The following is a 19,913-nucleotide window of genomic DNA, read 5'->3' on the forward strand; positions in this document are numbered from 1 at the left end:
TGACAAATTTGGACAAAAATGGAATCTCCCACATTCCCTTTCATTTTTCTTTAAGCGCAATATTCCTCTGCCCTTCAGTCATACAGCTTCTAGGTTTTTCACCATACGAATGATGTTCTTCTATACCAACTTTAGTGCTTCAGTATTCCTATTAAATCACAATGCTCAGAACTGAACACAAGGACTTCCCTAGTGGTCCAGTGGTTGAGAATCTGCCTGCCAATGTGGGAAACACAGGTTCAATCCCTGGTCTGGAAATGTTACACACACTGAGTGGGCCAACTAAGCCCATGTGCCACAACTACTGAGCCCTAACTGCTGAAGCTGGTGCTCTGCAACAAGAGAAGCCACTGCTGTGAGAAGCTCACACACCACAGCTAGAGTAGCCTCCACTGGCCACTACTAGAGAAGTCCGTGTTCAGTATCAAAGACCCAGCACAGCCAGAAATAAGCAAATATAATTACCTTGAAGAAATAAAAAAGAACTGAACATGATACTTCACATGCGATCTGACCCATACTGACTTCTCCAAATAAAAGGTTTAGTAGCTAAAAAGTTGAAAATCTCACCTAGACAAGAGCACTGCCAAGAAAATATAATGTAAATGAAATGACTTAGGGAAGTTTTAAAAATAAAACATCAGATATTCTTACTGAGTAATTAATACATTCTTCTTCTAAATCATAAGGGAGCCGATTCAGACTGATGAACCCAGATACCACATAAATCAGAGGAATTATCCTTTCTCTAAATGCTATGCTTCAAGAACCAAATTCTCTACCCTTAGGCCATTTTATAGTTTATAAAGCACTTAAATATATGCTCTCTAATTTCATTTAATTCTTTATAACCTGGAGCTAGGTTATTATTTTTGCCTCTGATGAAAGAGGAGGAAATTGAAGGCTGGACGGAAGTCCAGTACTTCTGTACCCATGAACAATGTCTTTCTTACCTCCGGGACTACTAGGAAGACTGCTTCCCTCTGCCTGGAACATTCCTTCCCAACACCCAGCTTGCTCTGCCAGCCTACCTACTATTCATCCTTTAACTTTCTACTGACAGCACTTCCTCCATAAGCAATGCCTACCTTTCCTTTTTTTTCAAAAAATATTTATGAGTTCATCTAGAAACAAAGAACTCCACAAAGTGCTGGGGATACTGCAGGAAACAAGGCAGAGTCTTTGCCCTTTTATGGCTGAGCATCCAGTTGGGGTGAAAGACACAAATAACTACACAGTTGACTAATTACCTACAAATATGGTAAGTATTACAAAGGAGAAGCACTGATACAATGAGTGGGTGAGAGCTGTTGTGTGCATTCATGGCTCTTCCTCATCACAGTACTTAGCGCACTTTGTTACCATCAGTTGTTTGTCTTTATTCCCCACTGTGAGTGGAAAGTATATACAGACTGGGCTATTGAATAAAAATATTTATTTATGGAATGAGAGATTAAATGATCAAAGGACTTGCCTAAAATACTAAATTAATGAGCCAGGATATGACTTGAACTTAAGACTCAATTCCCATACCTTGCCTCTATACAGAATTTCTAAGAAATGGTAATGATTCTAATAAAAGTTAATGTTAGCCTGCTACACAACTACAAACAAAAAGAATTAACTTATAATACATTTAATTTATAAACTATGCTTAGTTGCTACATGACAACCTATGTACATACAGGTATCACATAGTATATAACTTGTACTAACAGATATACTAATTAGATTTCATAGTCTTTTTTATTCTGGTTATTACTTAGCCATTTGTAATGGAGTACAGTAAAGAGCCTCTTGAGGAAAGTGAAAGAAGAGAGTGAAAAAGTTGGCTTAAAGCTCAACATTCAGAAAACTAAGATCATGGCATCTGGTCCCATCACTTCATGGCAAATAGATGGGGAAACAGTGGAAACAGTGACAGACTATTTTTTTGGGCTCCAAAATCACTGCAGATGGTGACTGCAGCCATGAAATTAAAAGACGCTTACTCCTTGGAAGGAAAATTATGATCAACTTAGACAGCATATTAAAAAGCAGAAACATTACTTTGCTAATGAAGGTCTGTCTAATCAAGGCTATGGTTTTTCCAATAGTCATGTATGGATGTGAGAGTTGGACCATAAACAAAGTTGAGCTCCAAAGAATTGATGCTTTTGAACTGTGGTGTTGGAGAAGACTCTTGAGAGTCCCTTGGACTACAAGGAGATCCAACCAGTCCATCCTAAAGGAAATCAATACTGAATAATCATTGCAAGGACTGATGCTGAAGTTGAAACTCCATTACTTTGGCCACCTGATGCAAAGAACTGACTCATTTGAGAAGACCCTGATGCTGGGCAAGACTGAAGGCAGGAGGAGAAGGGGACAACAGAGGATGAGATGGTTGGATGGCATCACCAACTCAATGGATATGAGTTTGAGTAAACTCCAGGAGTTGGTGAAGGACAGGGAGACCTGGTGTGCTGCAGTCCATGGGGTCGCAAAGAGTTGGACACGACTGAATGACTGAACTGAACTGAAACTAAATGAAAAATTTTAAATGATCTCATGCTTAAATACATGGTAATAGCAGCAAATAATACATACAATAAACACAAATACAAGCAAATTTGAGATTATATTCTTAAATGCAATAAGCAATTTCTTAAATGTATAATTCAAAATTTATGCTCCAAAGAATGATGTTATAACAAATAAACTCTAGCACATGATAAAGTAACAGGTATTCCTGACTCTATAGGTACACATCCATAGTATGGTCAGCCTGCTATCCTAACTTAGCTAAAGATATTCAGTTCAGTTCAGTTACTCAGTCATGTACGACTCTTTGCGACCCCATGAACCGCAGCACACCAGGCTTCCCTGTCCATCACCAACTCCCGGAGTGCACCCAAACCCATGTACGTTGAGTCGGTGATGCCATCAAACCATTTCATCCTGTCGTCCCCTTTTCCTCCTGCTCCCAATTCCTCCCAGTATCCGGGTCTTTTCCAATGAGTCAGCTCTTAGCATCAGGTGGCCAAAGTATTGGAGTTTCAGCTTCAACATCAGTCCTTCCAATGAACACCCAGGACTGATCTCCTTTAGGATGGACTGCTTGGATCTCCTTGCAGTCCAAAGGACTCTGAAGAGTCTTCTCCAACACCACAGTTCAAAAGCATCAATTCTTCAGCGCTTAGCTTTCTTTATAGTCCAACTCTCACATCCATACATGACCACTGAAAAAACCATAGCCTTGACTAGACAGACCTGTGTTGGCAAAGTAATATCTCTGCTTTTTAATATGCTATCTAGGTTGGTCATAACTTTCCTTCCAAGAAGTTCAGTTCAGTTCAGTCGCTCAGTCGTGTCTAACTCTTTTCAACCCCATGAATCGCAGCACGCCAGGCCTCCCTGTGCATCACCAACTCCCGGAGTTCACTCAGACTCACGTCCATCGAGTCAGTGATGCCATCCAGCCATCTCATCCTCTGTCATCCCCTTCTCCTCCTGCCCCCAATCCCTCCCAGCATCAGAGTCTTTTCCAATGAGTCAACTCTTCGCATGAGGTGGCCAAAGTACTGGAGTTTCAGCTTCAACATCAGTCCTTCCAAAGAAATCCCAGGGCTGATCTCCTTCAGAATGGACTGGTTGGATCTCCTTGCAGTCCAAGGGACTCTCAAGAGCCTTCTCCAACACCACAGTTCAAAAGCATCAATTCTTTGGTGCTCAGCCTTCTTCACAGTCCAACTCTCACATCCATACATGACCACAGGAAAAGCCATAGCCTTGACTAGACGAACCTTTGTTGGCAAAGTAACGTCTCTGCTTTTGAGTAAGCGTCTTTTAATTTCATGGCTGAAATCACCATCTGCAGTGATTTTGGAGCCAAGAAAAATAAAGTCAGCTACTGTTTCCCCATCTATTTGCCATGAAGTGATGGGACTGGATGCCATGATCTTAGTTTTCTGAATGTTGAGCTTTACGCCAACTTTTTCACTCTCCTCTTTCTCTTTCATCAAGGGACTTTTTAGTTCCTCTTCACTTTCTGCCATAAGGGTGGTGTCATCTGCATATCTGAGGTCATTGATATTTCTCCCAGCAATCTTGATTCCAACTTGTGCTTCATCCAGCCCAGCGTTTCTCATGATGTACTCTGCATATAAGTTAAATAAGCAGGGTGACAATATACAGGCTTGATGTACTCCTTTTCCTATTTGGAACCAGACTATTGTTCCATGTCCGGTTCTAACTGTTGCTTCCTCACCTGCATACAGATTTCTCAAGAAGGAGGTCAGGTGGTCTGGTGGGCCCATGTCTTTCAGAATTTTCCACAGTTTATTGTGATCCACACAGTCAAAGGCTTTGGCATAGTCAATAAAGCAGAAATAGATGTTTTTCTGGAACTCTCTTGCTTTTTCGATGATCCAGCGAATGTTGGCAATTTGATCTCTGGTTTCTCTGCCATTTCAGCTTGAATATCTGGAAGTTCATGGTTCATGTATTGCTGAAGCCTGGCTTGGAGAATTTTAAGCATCACTTTACTAGCGTGTGAGATGAGTGCAATTGTGCGGTAGTTTGAGCATTCTTTGGCATTGCCTTTCTTTGGGATTGGAATGAAAACTGACCTTTTCCAGTCCTAAGGCCACTGCTGACTTTTCCAAATTTGCTGGCATATTGAGTGCAGCACTTTCACCACATCATCTTTCAGGATTTGAAATAGCTCAACTGGAATTCCATCACCTCCACTAGCTTTGTTCGTAGTGATGCTTCCTAAGGCCCACTTGACTTCACATTCCAGGATGTCTGGCTCTAGGTCAGTGATCACACCATCGTGATTATCTGGGTCATGAAGATCTTTTTTGTACAGTTCTTCTGTGTATTCTTGCCACCTCTAAAGATATTATCTAAAGATATTATAACAGTTTTTTTCTTGAATTTACAGAAGTCACACATACTATCACCAAACTGCTGCACATTTTTTACTTTCTTCTAAAAGAATCTTTTAAGTCAATCTTGCAAAAACAGCCTAGCTCTCTAAAGAGAATTAGCGCCATCTAGTGACAGAAGCTGGTAGAAAAATAAATTTCATTAGGAGACTGTTATTTGAGAAGCAAAGAAGAAAACTGCTTATGTAGCAGTATAATACACTGATTTAGAAAAATACAGAAAACTCTAGCACCCCCTCCTGGCTATGTTTTATTAATTTATATTGGATTCTAACAGATTTTAGCTACTTGTACTCCAGTTCTAAAAAAACGCTAAGACTCCTTATTACGATTTTTTTACGTTGTCAGAAATATTCTAGTTATGGGATGTTTAAAAGGAAGATAATTTGCTCTGTTGGAGGCACGACTAAATCAGTATGACCCACTGTACTAACATACTTTCCTTTCCCTTAACTTGCAGCCAGATGTGAAGGGCCTTGACTTTATCCTGCAGGCCTTGAAAAGCCCTTACCTAGTTTTACACAGGAAAGATTTATTTGGGGACAGTATAAAGGATGGATACCTATAGAAAGTGTGTTGAGGAAAGACTAACCAGGTGGGGGTTAATGGTAGTAATCTAGACAGGAGGTAACAAGGCCTAAACCGAAATGATGAACGAGAGTCCACTGGGTTAGAGGATCACTGTAACATGCAGGATATCTGTCAACTTTTTACTGCAGCAATTTTTAAAATTCGGTTATACCTCATCTTATCCTGGAGAAGGAAATGGCAACCCACTCCAGTATTCTTGCCTGGGAGATTCTGTGGACAAAGGAGCCTGGCGGGCTACAGTCTATGGGGTCGCAGAGAGTCCAGCGTCACTGAGCGACTAACACTTTCATCTTATATCTTTTCTGTTATTACTTCAAACTGCCTTGACGAGATTAATCACTTTTTGGGGGGGGTCTTATTCCCCCTACAAAATGATAAGCTCCTTGAAGACAAATTACTTTTATAAAGATGTTAAAGATGATTTAATTAAAAGAATCTGTGCATGGGGTCATTTATTTCAATGATATAGCTTATGAAGACAAAAAAAAATACAGTGGTGTTTTAGAAAACTATTTTTTGATAGATTCTTGTGTAATTTAGGAGAGATTTTATACTAATTATGTACACTACCAACTCTTAAACGTGTGATCATTGTATCACGGGGACAATATTCATCTGATGGATGAAAAAGCAGTTTGAAATATATTGGCTTTTTTTTATAGGCATCTTTGGATAAAGGTGAACTCAACTATTTTTTTTTTAAAGAATACAGTACAGTTTATTTTTAAATGTTCAAAAGCAAGAAGACTAAATATATTTTTTCAGATACACACATGAAGGTAAAACTTCCAGGTTTTAGCATCAAAGTAAAACATCTGTACATGTTAAAAACCTAACTTTCAGACCTGGCTAACCCAGGGACTGAACACCACAAAATCAGGGCCACAGTTTCCTGTGGGGGAGGAGTGGGGAGGAGCAAGGGACTCTAAGTTCCTGCTCATGTTCCAGTTCTTAAGAAACAAGGAAGATGGGTTGTTACAGTTGCAATTTTAGATATGGTACACACATTTTTTAGATAAGTGACATTACCTCACATTAAATAAGAACTGTTTTCCTTCCTCTCAATTTCAAGATTAAATTATACTTTCCATCCCCCAAAGCGGCCAAGATGACTATAAAGATTAGTCCTTACACTGCCAATAAATAAAAATAAAAACAAAAACAACACAGGCAGAACACTTTGACTGAAATCACAGCAAGATCCTCTATGACTGACCTCCTAGAGTAATGGAAATAAAAACAAAAATAAACAAATGGGACCTAATTAAAAGTTTTTGCACAATGACAGAAACTACAAGCAAAGTGAAAAGAAAACCCTCAGAATAGGAGAAAATAATAGCAAATGAAACACGGACAAAAGATTAATCTCCAAAATATACAAGCAGCTCGTGCAACTCATATCAGAAAAACAACCCAATCAAAAAGTTGGGCAGAAGACCTAAACAAACATTTCTCCAAAGAAGACATACAGATGGCTAATAAGCACATGAAAAGATGCTCAACATCGCTCGTTATTAGAGAAATGCAAATCAAAACTACAATAAGGTATCATCTCACACCAGTCAGAACAGTCATCATCAAAAAGTCTACAAACAATTAATGCTGGAGAGGGTGTGGAGAAAAGGGAACTTTCTTGCACTGTTGGTGGGAATGCAAAGTGATATGGCCACTATGGAGAACAGTGTGGAGATTCCTTAAAAAACTAGGAATAAAACTACCATATGACCCAGAAATCCCACTACTGGGAAATCATAATTGAAAAAGACACATGTACCCCAATGTTCACTGCAGCACTATTTACAATAGCTAGGACATGGAAGCACCTAGATGTCCAACAGGTGAAAGGATAAAGAAGTTGTGGTCCATATACACAATGGAGTAGTACTCAGCTATAAAAAGGAACACATGTGAGTCAGTTCTAATAAGGCTGATGAACCTAGAGCCTCTTAAATAGAGTGAAGTGAGTCAGAAAGAGAAAGACAAATACTGTATATTAACACATATATGTGGAATCTAGAAAGATGGTACTGATGATTCTATTTGCAGGGCAGCAAAAGAGGTGCACACAGAAAGAATAGACTTTTGGTCCCAGTCAGGGAGGGAGCAGGTAGGAGGACTTGAGAGAGCAGTACTGAAATGTACATTACCACATGTGAAACAGCCAGTGGGGACATGCTACATGATGCAGGAAACCCACTCTGTGACAACACAGAGGGGTGGGGTGGGGAGGGAGGTGGGAAGGAGGTTTAAGAGCGAGGGGACATGTGTATGCCTGTGGCTGTTTCATGCTTAAGTATGGCAGAAACCATCACAATATTGCAAAGTAATTGTCCTCCAATTAAAAATTAAATGTTAAAAATAATAAATAAAAATAATGCTGTTAGAAAAAATCAAAAAAGCATGTAGCTAGTGCCCGAACCCTAACCCTATAAAAATTCACTTATATCAACTATACAGCAAAATTATTAGTATAGTAACAGAAAAATGAATTTTATACAAGCTAAATCCACTCTAAAATTCAAAAATACCCTAACTGTAATTCTTACTTTCCTAGGTCTCTTTCATCACAGTGTCTAACAGTACCTTGCCTTTAGAAGGTACAACATAAATTTCTATTCACTGGAATTCCTAAACCAGGGAATTCCACTAGGGATGACCATAGACCAGAAGTCTGAACATTCAAACCAGACACATACCTGAATATAGGAAGAACTGGGGAGGGTCTCCATGAATGCCCACTGTGCCTGGTCCCAAGGAGTCAGACAGGGTATTTACAAAGGAAAATACGCCACTCATGATTCCAAAGCCCAGGCCAGAAACTAAAGAGGAAGGAAAACACTGTTAAACCTTATTCACACTATGATTTCTCTTCAAATCACATCCCCAAGGACTGGGGGACACTATTTTGCTGAAGGAAAAAGGGTGCACAGACTGTTGGAGAAGCAGTGGGAAGTTGTCTCAGAAAAGGCAAGTGTTTGGCAAAATGATGAACTGGGGTGGAGGCGTGGGGGAATGGACAGTGAAATGTAGCAGAGAAATGAAAAACGACAGAAAGAGATCCAAGAAGGCTCTGAAGTGACAGGCGAGACGGATATGATATTAAAGCTCTGACTTTAATTCATGATAACAGAGTCTACAGAATTAATTTTGATGCAATTGAGCTTGAGGGGTGACTGCATTGTAAAGAGGGATCCCTCAGTCAAGCTGGGTGACTCAATTTAGGAACCTAGATCCAACCTTTAAACCATAATTCTGAAAGAAAAATATGAAAAGGTATTAACTGTATTAATATGAAGAGTTTTCCCAGTACAAATTCATGGAATCAACCCAGAGAGGGTAATAGTAACATCACTTGGAAACTGTTAACGGAGTGTATACATGTTAATAAAAACCTAACTGTCAAATTTGGTTAATAGTTAATGGACACACAGATAAGAGTCAATTGAAATCACTTTCCTTTATAAAAGGGCTCTGCTACTACTGCTAAGTTGCTTCAGTTGTGTCCGACTCTCTGTGACCCCATAGACAGCAGCCTACCAGGCTCCTCCATCCCTGGGATTCTCCAGGCAAGAACACTGGAGTGGGTTGCCATTTCCTTCTCCAATGCATGAAAGTGAAAAATGAAAGTGAAGTTGCTCAGTCATGTCTGACTCTTTGTGACCCCATGGACTACAGCCCACCAGGCTCCTCCGTCCATGGGATTTTCCAGGCAAGAGTACTGGAGTGGGGTGCCATTGCCTTCTCCATATAAAAGGGCTCTAGAAAACAACAACAACAAAAAATACACCAATAGGTCAATGCAGTAATACTACTAGAAACCCACAAAGCTATAAAAGATAAAAATGGCTTTTAGGTCAGGTTTTGTTTTTTTTTTTTTTTTTATCTTTACAACACTATGCAGCTCTAACTTACCATAAGCCAGCAATCTCATAGAGGGTGCTTTCTCATATGGGTTTATAGTCTTCAAACCCTCACTGGCTTTTCTAAAATAAAAACACACATATAATTTTTTTATAGTAGTATATCAGAAAAACACATAAGGTATCTTAAAATTCAGATACTTAATGAGGTTTTTGATCAGATTATACTCTAAATCTAAAATCCATTTAAATGAGTACAACAAAGCTTCAAATAACTAAAATCAACCAAAATTTCCAATCAACTTTTGCCTTTTATCTGACATTCACAAAGAATAGGAAAAATAATATAAGTAAACAAGCCATCAGTATTGGGTTTAATAAGGGGGAAAAAAAGCAATACTTATGACTAAGCTTGTGTGTTAAGTGACTTCAGTCATATCTGACTCTGTGCGACCCTATGTACTGTAGCCCGCCAGGCTCCTCTGTCCAGGATGCTCCAAGCAATAATACTGGAGTGGGCTGCACCACCCAAGGACTGAACTTTCATTTCTTATTCTCCTGTACTGGCAGGTGATTCTTTACCACTAGCACCACCATGACTAAGCTTCAGTATCAGTTCACTCACTCAGTTGTGTCCAACTCTTTGCAAGCCCATGGACTGCACCATGCCAGGCCTTCCTGTCCATCACCAACTTGAGGAGTTTACTCAAACTCATGTCCATTGAGTCAGTGATGCCATCCAACCATCTCATCCTCTGTCATCCCCTTCTCCTCCCGCCTTCAATCTTTCCCAGCAGCAGGCTCTTTTCAAATGAGTCATTTCTTTGCATCAGGTGGCCAAAATATTGGAGTTTCAGCCTCAACATAAGTTCTTCCAATGAATATTCAGGACTGATTTCCTTTAGGATGGACTGGTTGGATCTCCTTGCAGTCCAAGGGACTCTCAAGAGTCTTCTCCAACACCACAGTTCAAAAGCATCAATTCTTCGGCACTCAGCTTTCTTTATAGTCCAACTCTCACATCCATACATGACCACTGGAAAAACCAAAGCCTTGACTAGACAGACCTTTGTTGGCAAAGTAATATCTCTGCTTTTGAATATGCTGTCTAGGTTGGTCATAACTTTTCTTCCAAGGAGCAAGCGTCTTTTAATTTCATGGCTGAAATCACCATCTGCAGTGATTTTGGAGCCCAAAAAATAAAGTCAGCCACTGTTTCCCCACCTATTTGCCATGAAGTGATGGGACCGGATGCCATGATCTTCGTTTTCTGAATGTTGAACTTTAAGCCAACTTTTTCTCTCTCCTCTTTCTCTTTCATCAAGAGGCTCTTTAGTTCTTCTTTGCTTTCTGCCATAAGGGTGGTGTCATCTGCATAGCTGAGATTATTGATATTTCTCCCAGCAATCTTGATTCCAGCTTGTGCTTCATCCAGCCCAGCGTTTCTCATGATGTACTCTGCATAGAAGTTAAATAAGCAGGGTCGACAGTATACAGCCTTGAAGTACTCCTTTTCCTATTTGGAACCAGTCTGTCTTAGGAAGTACTTAATTCAACATGCCATGGCATCTACCACTCTGAACTGTTCCTCTTCCCAAAGTACTGTATCTTTAATTCCACTTTCTTAGTACTTCGCTGCATTTCTGCCTGGGTTAGACTTATTGTGCCACCCTCCCTTCTACCTTCCACTCCGTAGAACCTAAATGGTACTCATTCCTCAAAGCCTAGTTCAGGCAAAAATTGCTCAAAAAAGCCATCTTTACCAATGATTGATAGTTATTCACCCCATCTCTCTCTAGTCTTAGGTTTGTTTGTTGTTGTTCTTATGGGGATCTTTCATGTGGGATCTTAAATCCCTGACCAGGGATCGAACCTGCCGCCCACACTGGAAGCCAGGTCTTAACCACTAGACCACCTCTCCTTAAGGAAGAGTTAAGGAAGTCCCTCTCCTTAACTTTTAAATCCTGTTCAGACTGATGGTCTGAACTCTCATATGGATACCTAATCACATGGTCTTCTGATTCTAAAACAGTTCTTTCATATCCCCAATCAGGCTTCAGGGGAGAATAAAATGCTACCTTCAGAAAAGAAGATAAGTGAATACCTGAAAGAACCACTGCTCAGTAAGAAATGATCTTCAGAGTGATTGTATCCAGGCTTCTGTTGTGGACAACCTGCAAACTTAGCATGAGTCCTGCCCCCCACTCCGCCACAAATGTGTCAGGACTGTGGCCAGGTCAGTTTCACTCTCGTCACTATTACTATCCCTTGTTGGTTAGAAAGTCTGCAACAATATTCCTGACTCAAAGGATATTTAAATTATATTTACCATAAAATACATTTTGTAAAGCAACTAAGGAACCAAACATTTTAGAATGACTTTTCAACAAGTGCTGAAACAAGAGTGAGTGAGTTTAAGAGTAGAAAATTAGCCAGAACACAGAACTTATATTCTGGGTTATTGTGTTAATTAAATTTCAAGGTATGCATATTCACTGCAGTGAGCCTATCTCATCACATAAATATAAGTATATATTTATATATATTTGCTATATATATATATTATTTAATGTATTAAATAAGGCAACACAGAATTCAATCAAATAGTAATAAGCATAAAGAAAAATGTCTTTGGGATTTCCCTGGTGGTCCAGTGGTTAAGTAAGACCCAACACTTGTATTACAGGGGGCACAGGTTTGATCTCTGGTCAGGGAACCAAGATCCCACATGCCACACAACAAGACCAAAAAAAAAACCAAGGAAAAGAAAAATTTGCCATTTCAGTGCTCTCCATTTGGAAGCATCATTTAGTAGCAGGGACATGAGCCAGAATTTACATGACTGTGATCTTCTTTCTCTGGAACAGTAACCACCTGAAATGCCCAAGTAGCCTATATAAACTCACCTATCACAGGAGTGTTTTGAAAGGCTAATGAATGCTTACAGACCTACATAAGAGCAATAATCTCCATCAACAAACAGATATAATGGTATAATAGAATCAGTAAATTTTGGAAGATTTCTGTTTTATATAAATTGCTCAGTAATGAATAAAAGATTTTTGATATTTAGTATAACAAAGTACTGCTATCACAAATATATTAAGGCTGTAAACTGAAAACTTTTGTAAATGTCCTCCTCCTATGAGGAAGGAAAGGTCTAGTGCACCAACAGTTCTCAGCGCCAATACCAGGAAGTGAAAAAGTAAAAGGCACCGTCATCTGCTTCCAAGTTCCTGATGGAACAACACACAACTGATGACGTGAGGGACAGTGATTTTCATCTCACCATTTTACTGAAATGGAAAAATTCTGTTTGCATTTATTATTGTTTCTAAGAACAAAAAAAGAAAAAGCTCAATTTTTTGAAATATAAACTGAAAAACATATGATAAATCATACCAGCTTTCTTGTTTGCTCTGATTCAGTGCTACATGCGTAAGTAAGAGAGGGAAAGTACCACGGAATATGCATGTAAATGCACTATTTTAGAAATTTTTTAAAATAGACTTATGCCTTTTAAAAGGTTGTAGCAATGATTATCTTATCACTTCTTCTATAAATGATTTTTAAATTACCAAATCTTTATGGGATCAGCATTATTAGACAACTGAAACTACAAAAGCTTCACTCCAAGCCAAAAAAATTCTAGTGTATATTTTAGGCAATACGCAGGACCATAACTTGGATTTTTTTTTTTCCTTCTAATTAAGCTAGAAAAAACTATCATTTGTGGCCACGTGTCAATTTCTCACAGTGCAATGCTTTGCTAGGCTGAAAGTTACGATTCATTCATTCAAGATGAAGCACTGTTCCTAAGGCCTGAGTCATGAAATAAATTCATATTGAACTACAATGATAAGTGGCCTTCCCTAGTGGCTCACGGTGGTAAAGAGTCTGCCTGCCAATGCAGGAGACGCAAGTTTGATACCCGGGTTGATACCCTGGAGAAGGAAATGGCAACGCACTCCAGTATTCTTGCCTTGAGAATTCCATGGACAGAGAAGCCTTGAAGTCTACAGTCCATGGGGCTACAAAAGAGCTGGACACTACTGAAGTGACTAAACAACAATAAATACTTTGATTCGACTCTCTCTCTATATATATATAAAACTGGTGCAAGCTCTCCACACTTAAATCTTGGCACCAAATTCAGGTAGCAAAAATATTATTGAGGCAGTACTTTAAACTTAAAATTTCAAAACCTACCTTGGCAGTGGAGATAGTTAAAATATTGATTAAACTGAAGTTCCTATATTTAATTTGGTGAAGCCTAAGAGAGCAACTTAAATATATCTATATAAATGTTAGTCATGAGTAAAGTACATAATTTTCAAACTTGTTTTAACATGTAACTATATAACATCCAACATTTTAAAAATGTGCTAGGAAAATACTTATCATATTCCAAAGGTTTGTTGCAGATCCATTTTGTAAAGGCAAACAAAGGCACCTGTTAATACATATTTGTCCTATTATTTATCTGCAAATCTCCAAAGGTCCTTTTGGAGGACCAAATATGGTTTCCCCAGAAGGCCAAGGAGGTTTCTCTGAATTCCCTGGCCTGAGAGCCTGCAGACTGACAGCAATACTTCCTTCCGCATGTGGTCCTATGCCCTCACTGCCCTCATTAAAAAGGGCAACCCATGGGGAATTCCCTCGCAATCCAGTGGTTAGGACTCCGCACTGTCATTGCCAGGATGCAGGTTCAATCCTTGGTCAGGGAACTAAGATCCCACAAGCAGCACAGCAATAGCCACCATTCCCCGCCCCCACTCCCCACAAAAAGGCAACTCATGTTGGGCTTGTTGTCTTTTGGAACCTTGGGTTGCTGCTGCTGCTGCTAAGTCACTTCAGTCGTGTCTGACTCTGTGCGGCACAGACGGCAGCCCACCATGCTCCCCCATCCCTGGGATTCTCCAAGCAAGAACACTGGAATGGGTTGCCATTTCCTTCTTCAATGCATGAAAGTGAAAAGTGAACGTGAAGTCGCTCAGTCGTGTCCGACTCTTAGTGACCCCATGGACTGCAGCCTACCAGGCTCCTCTGTCCATGGGATTTTCCAGGCAAGAGTACTAGAGCGGGTTGCCACTGGAACCTTGGGTTAGAGCCAATAAAGCTTTGCATTTCAGGAGGAAATCATGAAGAAACACAACAGTAAAGAACAGCAGATACTCAGCCAATTCAGGTAACTGAGGTTGTAGAATCTCAAGACCTAAAGGGTTATTACTAAAGCCAGGACCTATCTATGAAAATCTACTGAAATCAGAAAACGCAAAACCAATGTGAGCCAATGACGATGACGTTAGAGTAAGAAAGTCCAGTACAATCAGAAGCTGGCTTAAGAGAAAAGTGCCCTGTCAACGGTGGGAAGGGCCCTGCTTTCTGAATCACTCTGACCACAGCGGGGCACTGTGCTGGGTCCTGGGCACAGGTAAACCCCGGGCACTGCCAGAAAGGGGTGTGTCCACTGACATAAAAGAACAGAGACAGGAAAAGATTTGGAAGTCACATCCGTGTCTTCTAAGGGCCAGGTGAGAAAATGAGGAATGCACAGTCTTGAAAGAGATAAGATGACAACCATGCGAGAGACTGCTTTTGCCTGTGCATGGTAGAGGTGAGACAGAGGGGAGATTTTTATTACCTTAACATATTCTACAGTAAAAATTAAATTTTGGAATGGCAGTTAACTGCTGCATGCCAGAAATATTCAACCATAGCTGAATGTCCATCTCTTAAGGATACTGTAATTCCCATGGAACCTGAAATGTTATCTTTGATTTTTATCTGTTGCTCTTTAATATTTCCAGGAACTAATGGAACTTTCATTTTTAAACCTTTTCTAAGATACTACTTTTGCTTCTAAGCAATGGCTTCCTGGTTTTCTACTCGTGGTTTAAATTGCTTCATTATTAAAATTTCAGTATCTGTTATTAAAAGCATCAAGTAAAAAATACAGAAGCCTTGGCATTTTGGCAGGAACAAAGGATCAGAAGCCTATTACAAGAGATGCTATTGAGGTCCTTTCTGTCTTGGTTGCACCCTTGAAAGTCATAAAGTGCTTTAATGAACTCATTTGCAGAAATGAAAAAACAGCACATTTATCAGCCTACTAACTAAGCATTACTACGTAATCAAAGCCAAACTCATGACTGCCGGAAGGAAACTACTGCTCCAAGTTCAAGCTCTGCTTTCAAATAGTGGTTTCACGTGAGCTCCTCATGGATCCTACAGATGACCTGCTTCCTGGCCTAGAAAGGGAACTCACGCCCACTTTTTTTTTTTAAATGTATTTTTCTATTACAGACATGAAATCATATGACATTATCACAAAATGAACACCTGTTTCCCCAATACAGTCAAAATTATGGCAAGCATAACTGCCATAAGAATTATCTATTTTAGGTGATGTCAAAGAGAAGCACATATAAATTCTGATTTGGAACAGTTTTTGTACTTATTGTTTCAATGACTTGCTCTACCTTATTTTTCTCTATGGCACTTATCTTGTAATATATGATATATTTTCTTATTTATTCATTTGTTGTCTCTTTCCACTATAAGGTACCACCACCATAAGACTGTCTTTTAATCATGAGGTATCCCCAGTACCCAGAGTAGTGCATGGCATTAAGCAAACTCTCAAGACATATTTTTTGAATGAGTGAAGGAAGGAATGAGGGCCCACAACTCAAAATACTCAATATTTTCAGGCTGGAAGTGTACCATCCCCTGGCTTGGAACTATGTAGGAAGACACGGACCTTCAAATACAACAACATACTAATGTTTCAAATTACTAAATAATAATTCAAAAAACACTGGGGAAAAAGGTAAACCAAACACTTACTTTAAAAGTTTATAATATGCAAACCGGAACATTTCTTGGATAAGGACTGAGATTAACACTCCAAATATCAGCAGATATTTCTCTCTTGGTTCATCTTTGTTACCAATAAGGGTTGCTGTCGTGAACCAAATGAGGGAAGAAAACAGCAGAGACACCAACCAGAAGAAAGCTCTGAAAATTGGAGGGGAAAAAAGTTATAAGTGAACAGGATCAAAAATGATTTAAAAGCAGGAAAGAAAAAAGGGACTTCCTTGGTCATCCAGTGGTTAGGACTCTGAGCTTCCAATGCAGGGAGAGCAGGTTAGATTCTTGGTTGGGGAATAAAATCCCACATATCACATGGCAATAATAATAATAAAATGTACAGGCTGCCACATAACACTGAGCACGATTCCATGTGCTATACACAGTTGCTGCTGCTGCTGCTAAGTCGCTTCAGTCGTGTCCAACTCTGTGTGACCCCATAGACGGCAGCCTACCAGGCTCCCCCGTCCCTGGGATTCTCCAGGCAAGAACATTGGAGTGGGTTGTCATTTCCTCCTCCAATGCATGAAAGTGAAGTCGCTCAGTCGTGTCCGGCTTTTCACGACCCCATGGACTGCAACCCACCAGGCTCCTCCATCCATGGGATTTTCCAGGCAAGAGTACTGGAGTGGGGTGCCATCGCCTTCTCCAAACACAGTAGGTTCTGGTTATTCATTTTAAATATAGCAGTGTGGTTTGGGGGAGAATGGATACGTGTATCCATATGGCTGAGTCCTTTGCTCTTCACCTTAATCTATCACAACATTGTTAACTGGCTACAGCTCAAAACAAAGTAAAAAGTTAAAGATAAATAAAACGTATAGAGCCAAGATATACTGCTTACAGCTGAAAGAATTATAAATAAAATAAATAAAAATAAAACCCTGCTTGAGAATAAAGAGATTTCCTGACAGAAAACGTTCAACTGTTCTTAATTAATGTGCGGTTTCCCTGGTGAAACAAACATGCAGTCCAAGAGGAATTTGAAATTTTTCGTAAAAAAATCACGTTTTTCACTGACCCCTCTTTTTGTAAGTACATCTTAAGACTATTTGCCAAGGACTGTCTGGCTGGAAACTTCGTTATTTGCTAATTAAGCTTCCTAACTAAAGCTTTGTCCACTGATGTGTAAATATTTTTTCCAGGAAAATGTCTATGTCTCTATTAACAGAACAGTTGTTTAAAATCCAGATGTTGAAAGCCTGTGCTCTGATCTAGATCAGTTTCCCACGTCTGGTTTTTACAACATTCCTGTGGAGTTTAATGATTATAACAAGCTTTACAGACCTTCTGCCCAAATCTCTATTGTATTTTTTGTTTTGTTTTACCTGGCCGCATAGGATCTTAGTTGTGGCCAGCAGGCGTGGTTACCCCAAGGCAGGCATGTCCCATCTTGGTTCTCCAACCAGGATCGAACCAGAGTCCCCTGAACTGAAGGGCAGATTCTTAACCACTGGACCACCAGTGAAGTCCCTCTATATTGGTTTTTAAATGACTCTTGTGATGCAGCACTTTCAATACAGTGAGAGAGGTGAAGAAGTTCAGAAAAGGTGGGACTCACTGGCCTGGCCTGGCCGTTTCTCCTGATGCCAGTTGAGACTCAACAGCACAGAGGGTCATGGGGAAGCTCCAGTAAGAGCTGCCAGATAGGTGAAAACTGGCATTATGATCACATTCGCCACAGGAGTTCGGTATTGACCAAGCTCTTGCAAAGAGATGTACTACAGGTGCCGCGGAGTTTTCACAGGCTTCTACCCCTTGGCCGCATACCTGGATCACCTGGGTCTTTTAAAATAAATTGCGTGTTCTGAATCCCACCCCCTATACATTCCTATTCAGTTGATCACGGGTAGGGGCTGGGCAGGAGTGTGTTTTAAAGCACCTGATCCCCAGGTGCTTAAGGGCTCTTAACTAGCTTGGGATTATAGACGCCTGTTTGAATCTGAGGCGCGCTCTCTCCAAAATAAATCAAAGATGCATATTTGAAGTTATCCACAATTCTTTACACAGTTTTAATGTATGACGAACGCCCGCCCACGGACCCTAGGCAGACTACCGAACCAAGCGTCAGAGTTTTCTGAGACCCACGGTGTTAGCTCCTTTACGATGTGAGCTCGCTCTCTGAGGTCGCCGACCCTCGGAGGAGGGCAAGAAGTCCCAGGGAAAGGGGTCTCAGCTCTCCCTCTTCCAACCATTCTCCGCTCTAAAGCCCAACGTGATCAAGAAGTTTGGTGGGGCGCCAGGGATCGCGGGTACCCCCAGCGGGGGAGGGGAGCCGCGAGTCCGGGTTTCCCGGCGCAACCGCCTTACCCAATGATGAGAAAGATGATGCGTAACGGCTCGGTGACGATGGTGAAGATGTAGAGGGCAAGCGCAGGCCCGAAGGCAATGAAGGCGCAGCCGAAGAACACGGCCGCCGTCATGGCGACCGCAGAAGCCGGCCGGGGGGCCTGGCCTGGACCCTGGGGCGCAGAGCGCCGAACCAGCTGTGCACCGGGACGAGGGCGGAGCAGGACCAGGGACTGGAGGCGGGGCGAGAGCAGGGCGCGGCGGAGGGCGAGGGCGTGGTGGGGGCGGGGCGGGGCGCGGCGGTGGGGCGGGCCGCTGCGGAGGGGCGGGGCGGGGCGGGGCAGGTCTGGAGGGGCTCGGGGGCGGGGTGGGCCTCACCGGGCTTCCGCTCTGGAGGCGCTGTTGTTGTTTGCTTACTCAGCCCTCGTGGACTCTGCGAGCCCTTGGACTGCAGCATCAGGCTTCCCTGTCCTTCACCATCTCCCGGAGTTTGCTCAAATTCTTGTCCATTGAGTCGATGATGCCATCCAACTATCTCATCCTCTGTCGCCCCTTCTCCTCTTGCCTTCAATCTTTCCCAGCAGCAGGATGAGCTGGCTCTTCGGATCAGATGGCCAAAGTATTGGAGTTTCAGCTTCAGCATCAGTCCTTCCAATGAATATTCAGGATTGATTTCCTTTAGGGTTGACTGGTTTGATCTGCTTACAGTCCAAGGGACTCTCCAGAGTCTTCTCCAATAACACAGTTTGAAAGCATCAATTCTTTGGTGCTCAGCCTTCTTTATGGTCCAACTCTCACATCCATACATGACTACTGGAAAAACCATAGCTTTGACTATGTGGGCCTTTGTCAGCAAAGTAATGTCTCTGCTTTTTAATGCGCTGTCTAGGTTCCTCACAGCTTTTCTTCCAAGGAGCAAGCATCTTTTAATTTCATGGCTGCAGTCATTTGCAGTGATTCTGGAGCCCAAGAAAATAGTCTGTTGTTTCCCCATCTATTTGCCATGAAGTGATGGTACCGGCTGCCATGATCTTAGTTTTCTGAATGTTGACTTTTAAGCCAGCTTTTTCACTCTCCTTTTTCACTTCCATCAAGAGGCTCTTTAGTTCCTCTTCGCTTTCTGCCATAAGGATGGTGTCATCTGCATATCTGAGGTTATTGATATTTATCCTGGCAATTTTGATGCCAGCTTATGCTTCATCCAGCCCGGCATTTCGCATGATATACACTGCATATGAGTTAAATAAGCAGGGTGACAACATACAGCCTTGACATACTCCTCTCCCAATTTGGAACCAGTCCGTTGTTCCGTGTCCAGTTCTAACATGTCTCAAGGCGTAGTAGCTTCTGATCCAGAGGCAGAGATCGC

The 19,913-nt window shown here is 41.1% G+C and overlaps 1 protein-coding gene across 6 annotated transcripts in view; it reads right to left on the reverse strand.

Annotated features, from left to right (window-relative positions):
• APH1B (aph-1 homolog B, gamma-secretase subunit) overlaps nucleotides 1-18,772 on the reverse strand; it is a 117,077-nt gene extending 98,305 nt beyond the window's left edge. For 5 of the 6 annotated variants that reach the window (XR_009496046.1, XR_009496047.1, XR_009496045.1 and 2 more), the window contains exons 1-4: nucleotides 18,566-18,772; nucleotides 16,232-16,402; nucleotides 9,435-9,505; nucleotides 8,219-8,341 (exon numbers count right to left, since the gene is read on the reverse strand). Coding sequence is in view for 3 of the 6 variants with exons in the window: in XM_010809264.4 (XP_010807566.1) it covers nucleotides 8,219-8,341; nucleotides 9,435-9,505; nucleotides 16,232-16,402; nucleotides 18,566-18,678 (478 nt within the window). In the remaining 3 variants the exon portion in view is untranslated. The remainder of the gene's footprint in view (nucleotides 1-8,218; nucleotides 8,342-9,434; nucleotides 9,506-16,231; nucleotides 16,403-18,565) is intronic. The other variant, NM_001191403.1, reaches the window with a different exon arrangement.
• Between the last annotated feature and the right edge of the window lie 1,141 nt (nucleotides 18,773-19,913).

Source organism: Bos taurus, chromosome 10 (genome assembly GCF_002263795.3).
Source record: "Bos taurus isolate L1 Dominette 01449 registration number 42190680 breed Hereford chromosome 10, ARS-UCD2.0, whole genome shotgun sequence".
NCBI lineage: Eukaryota > Metazoa > Chordata > Mammalia > Artiodactyla > Bovidae > Bos > Bos taurus.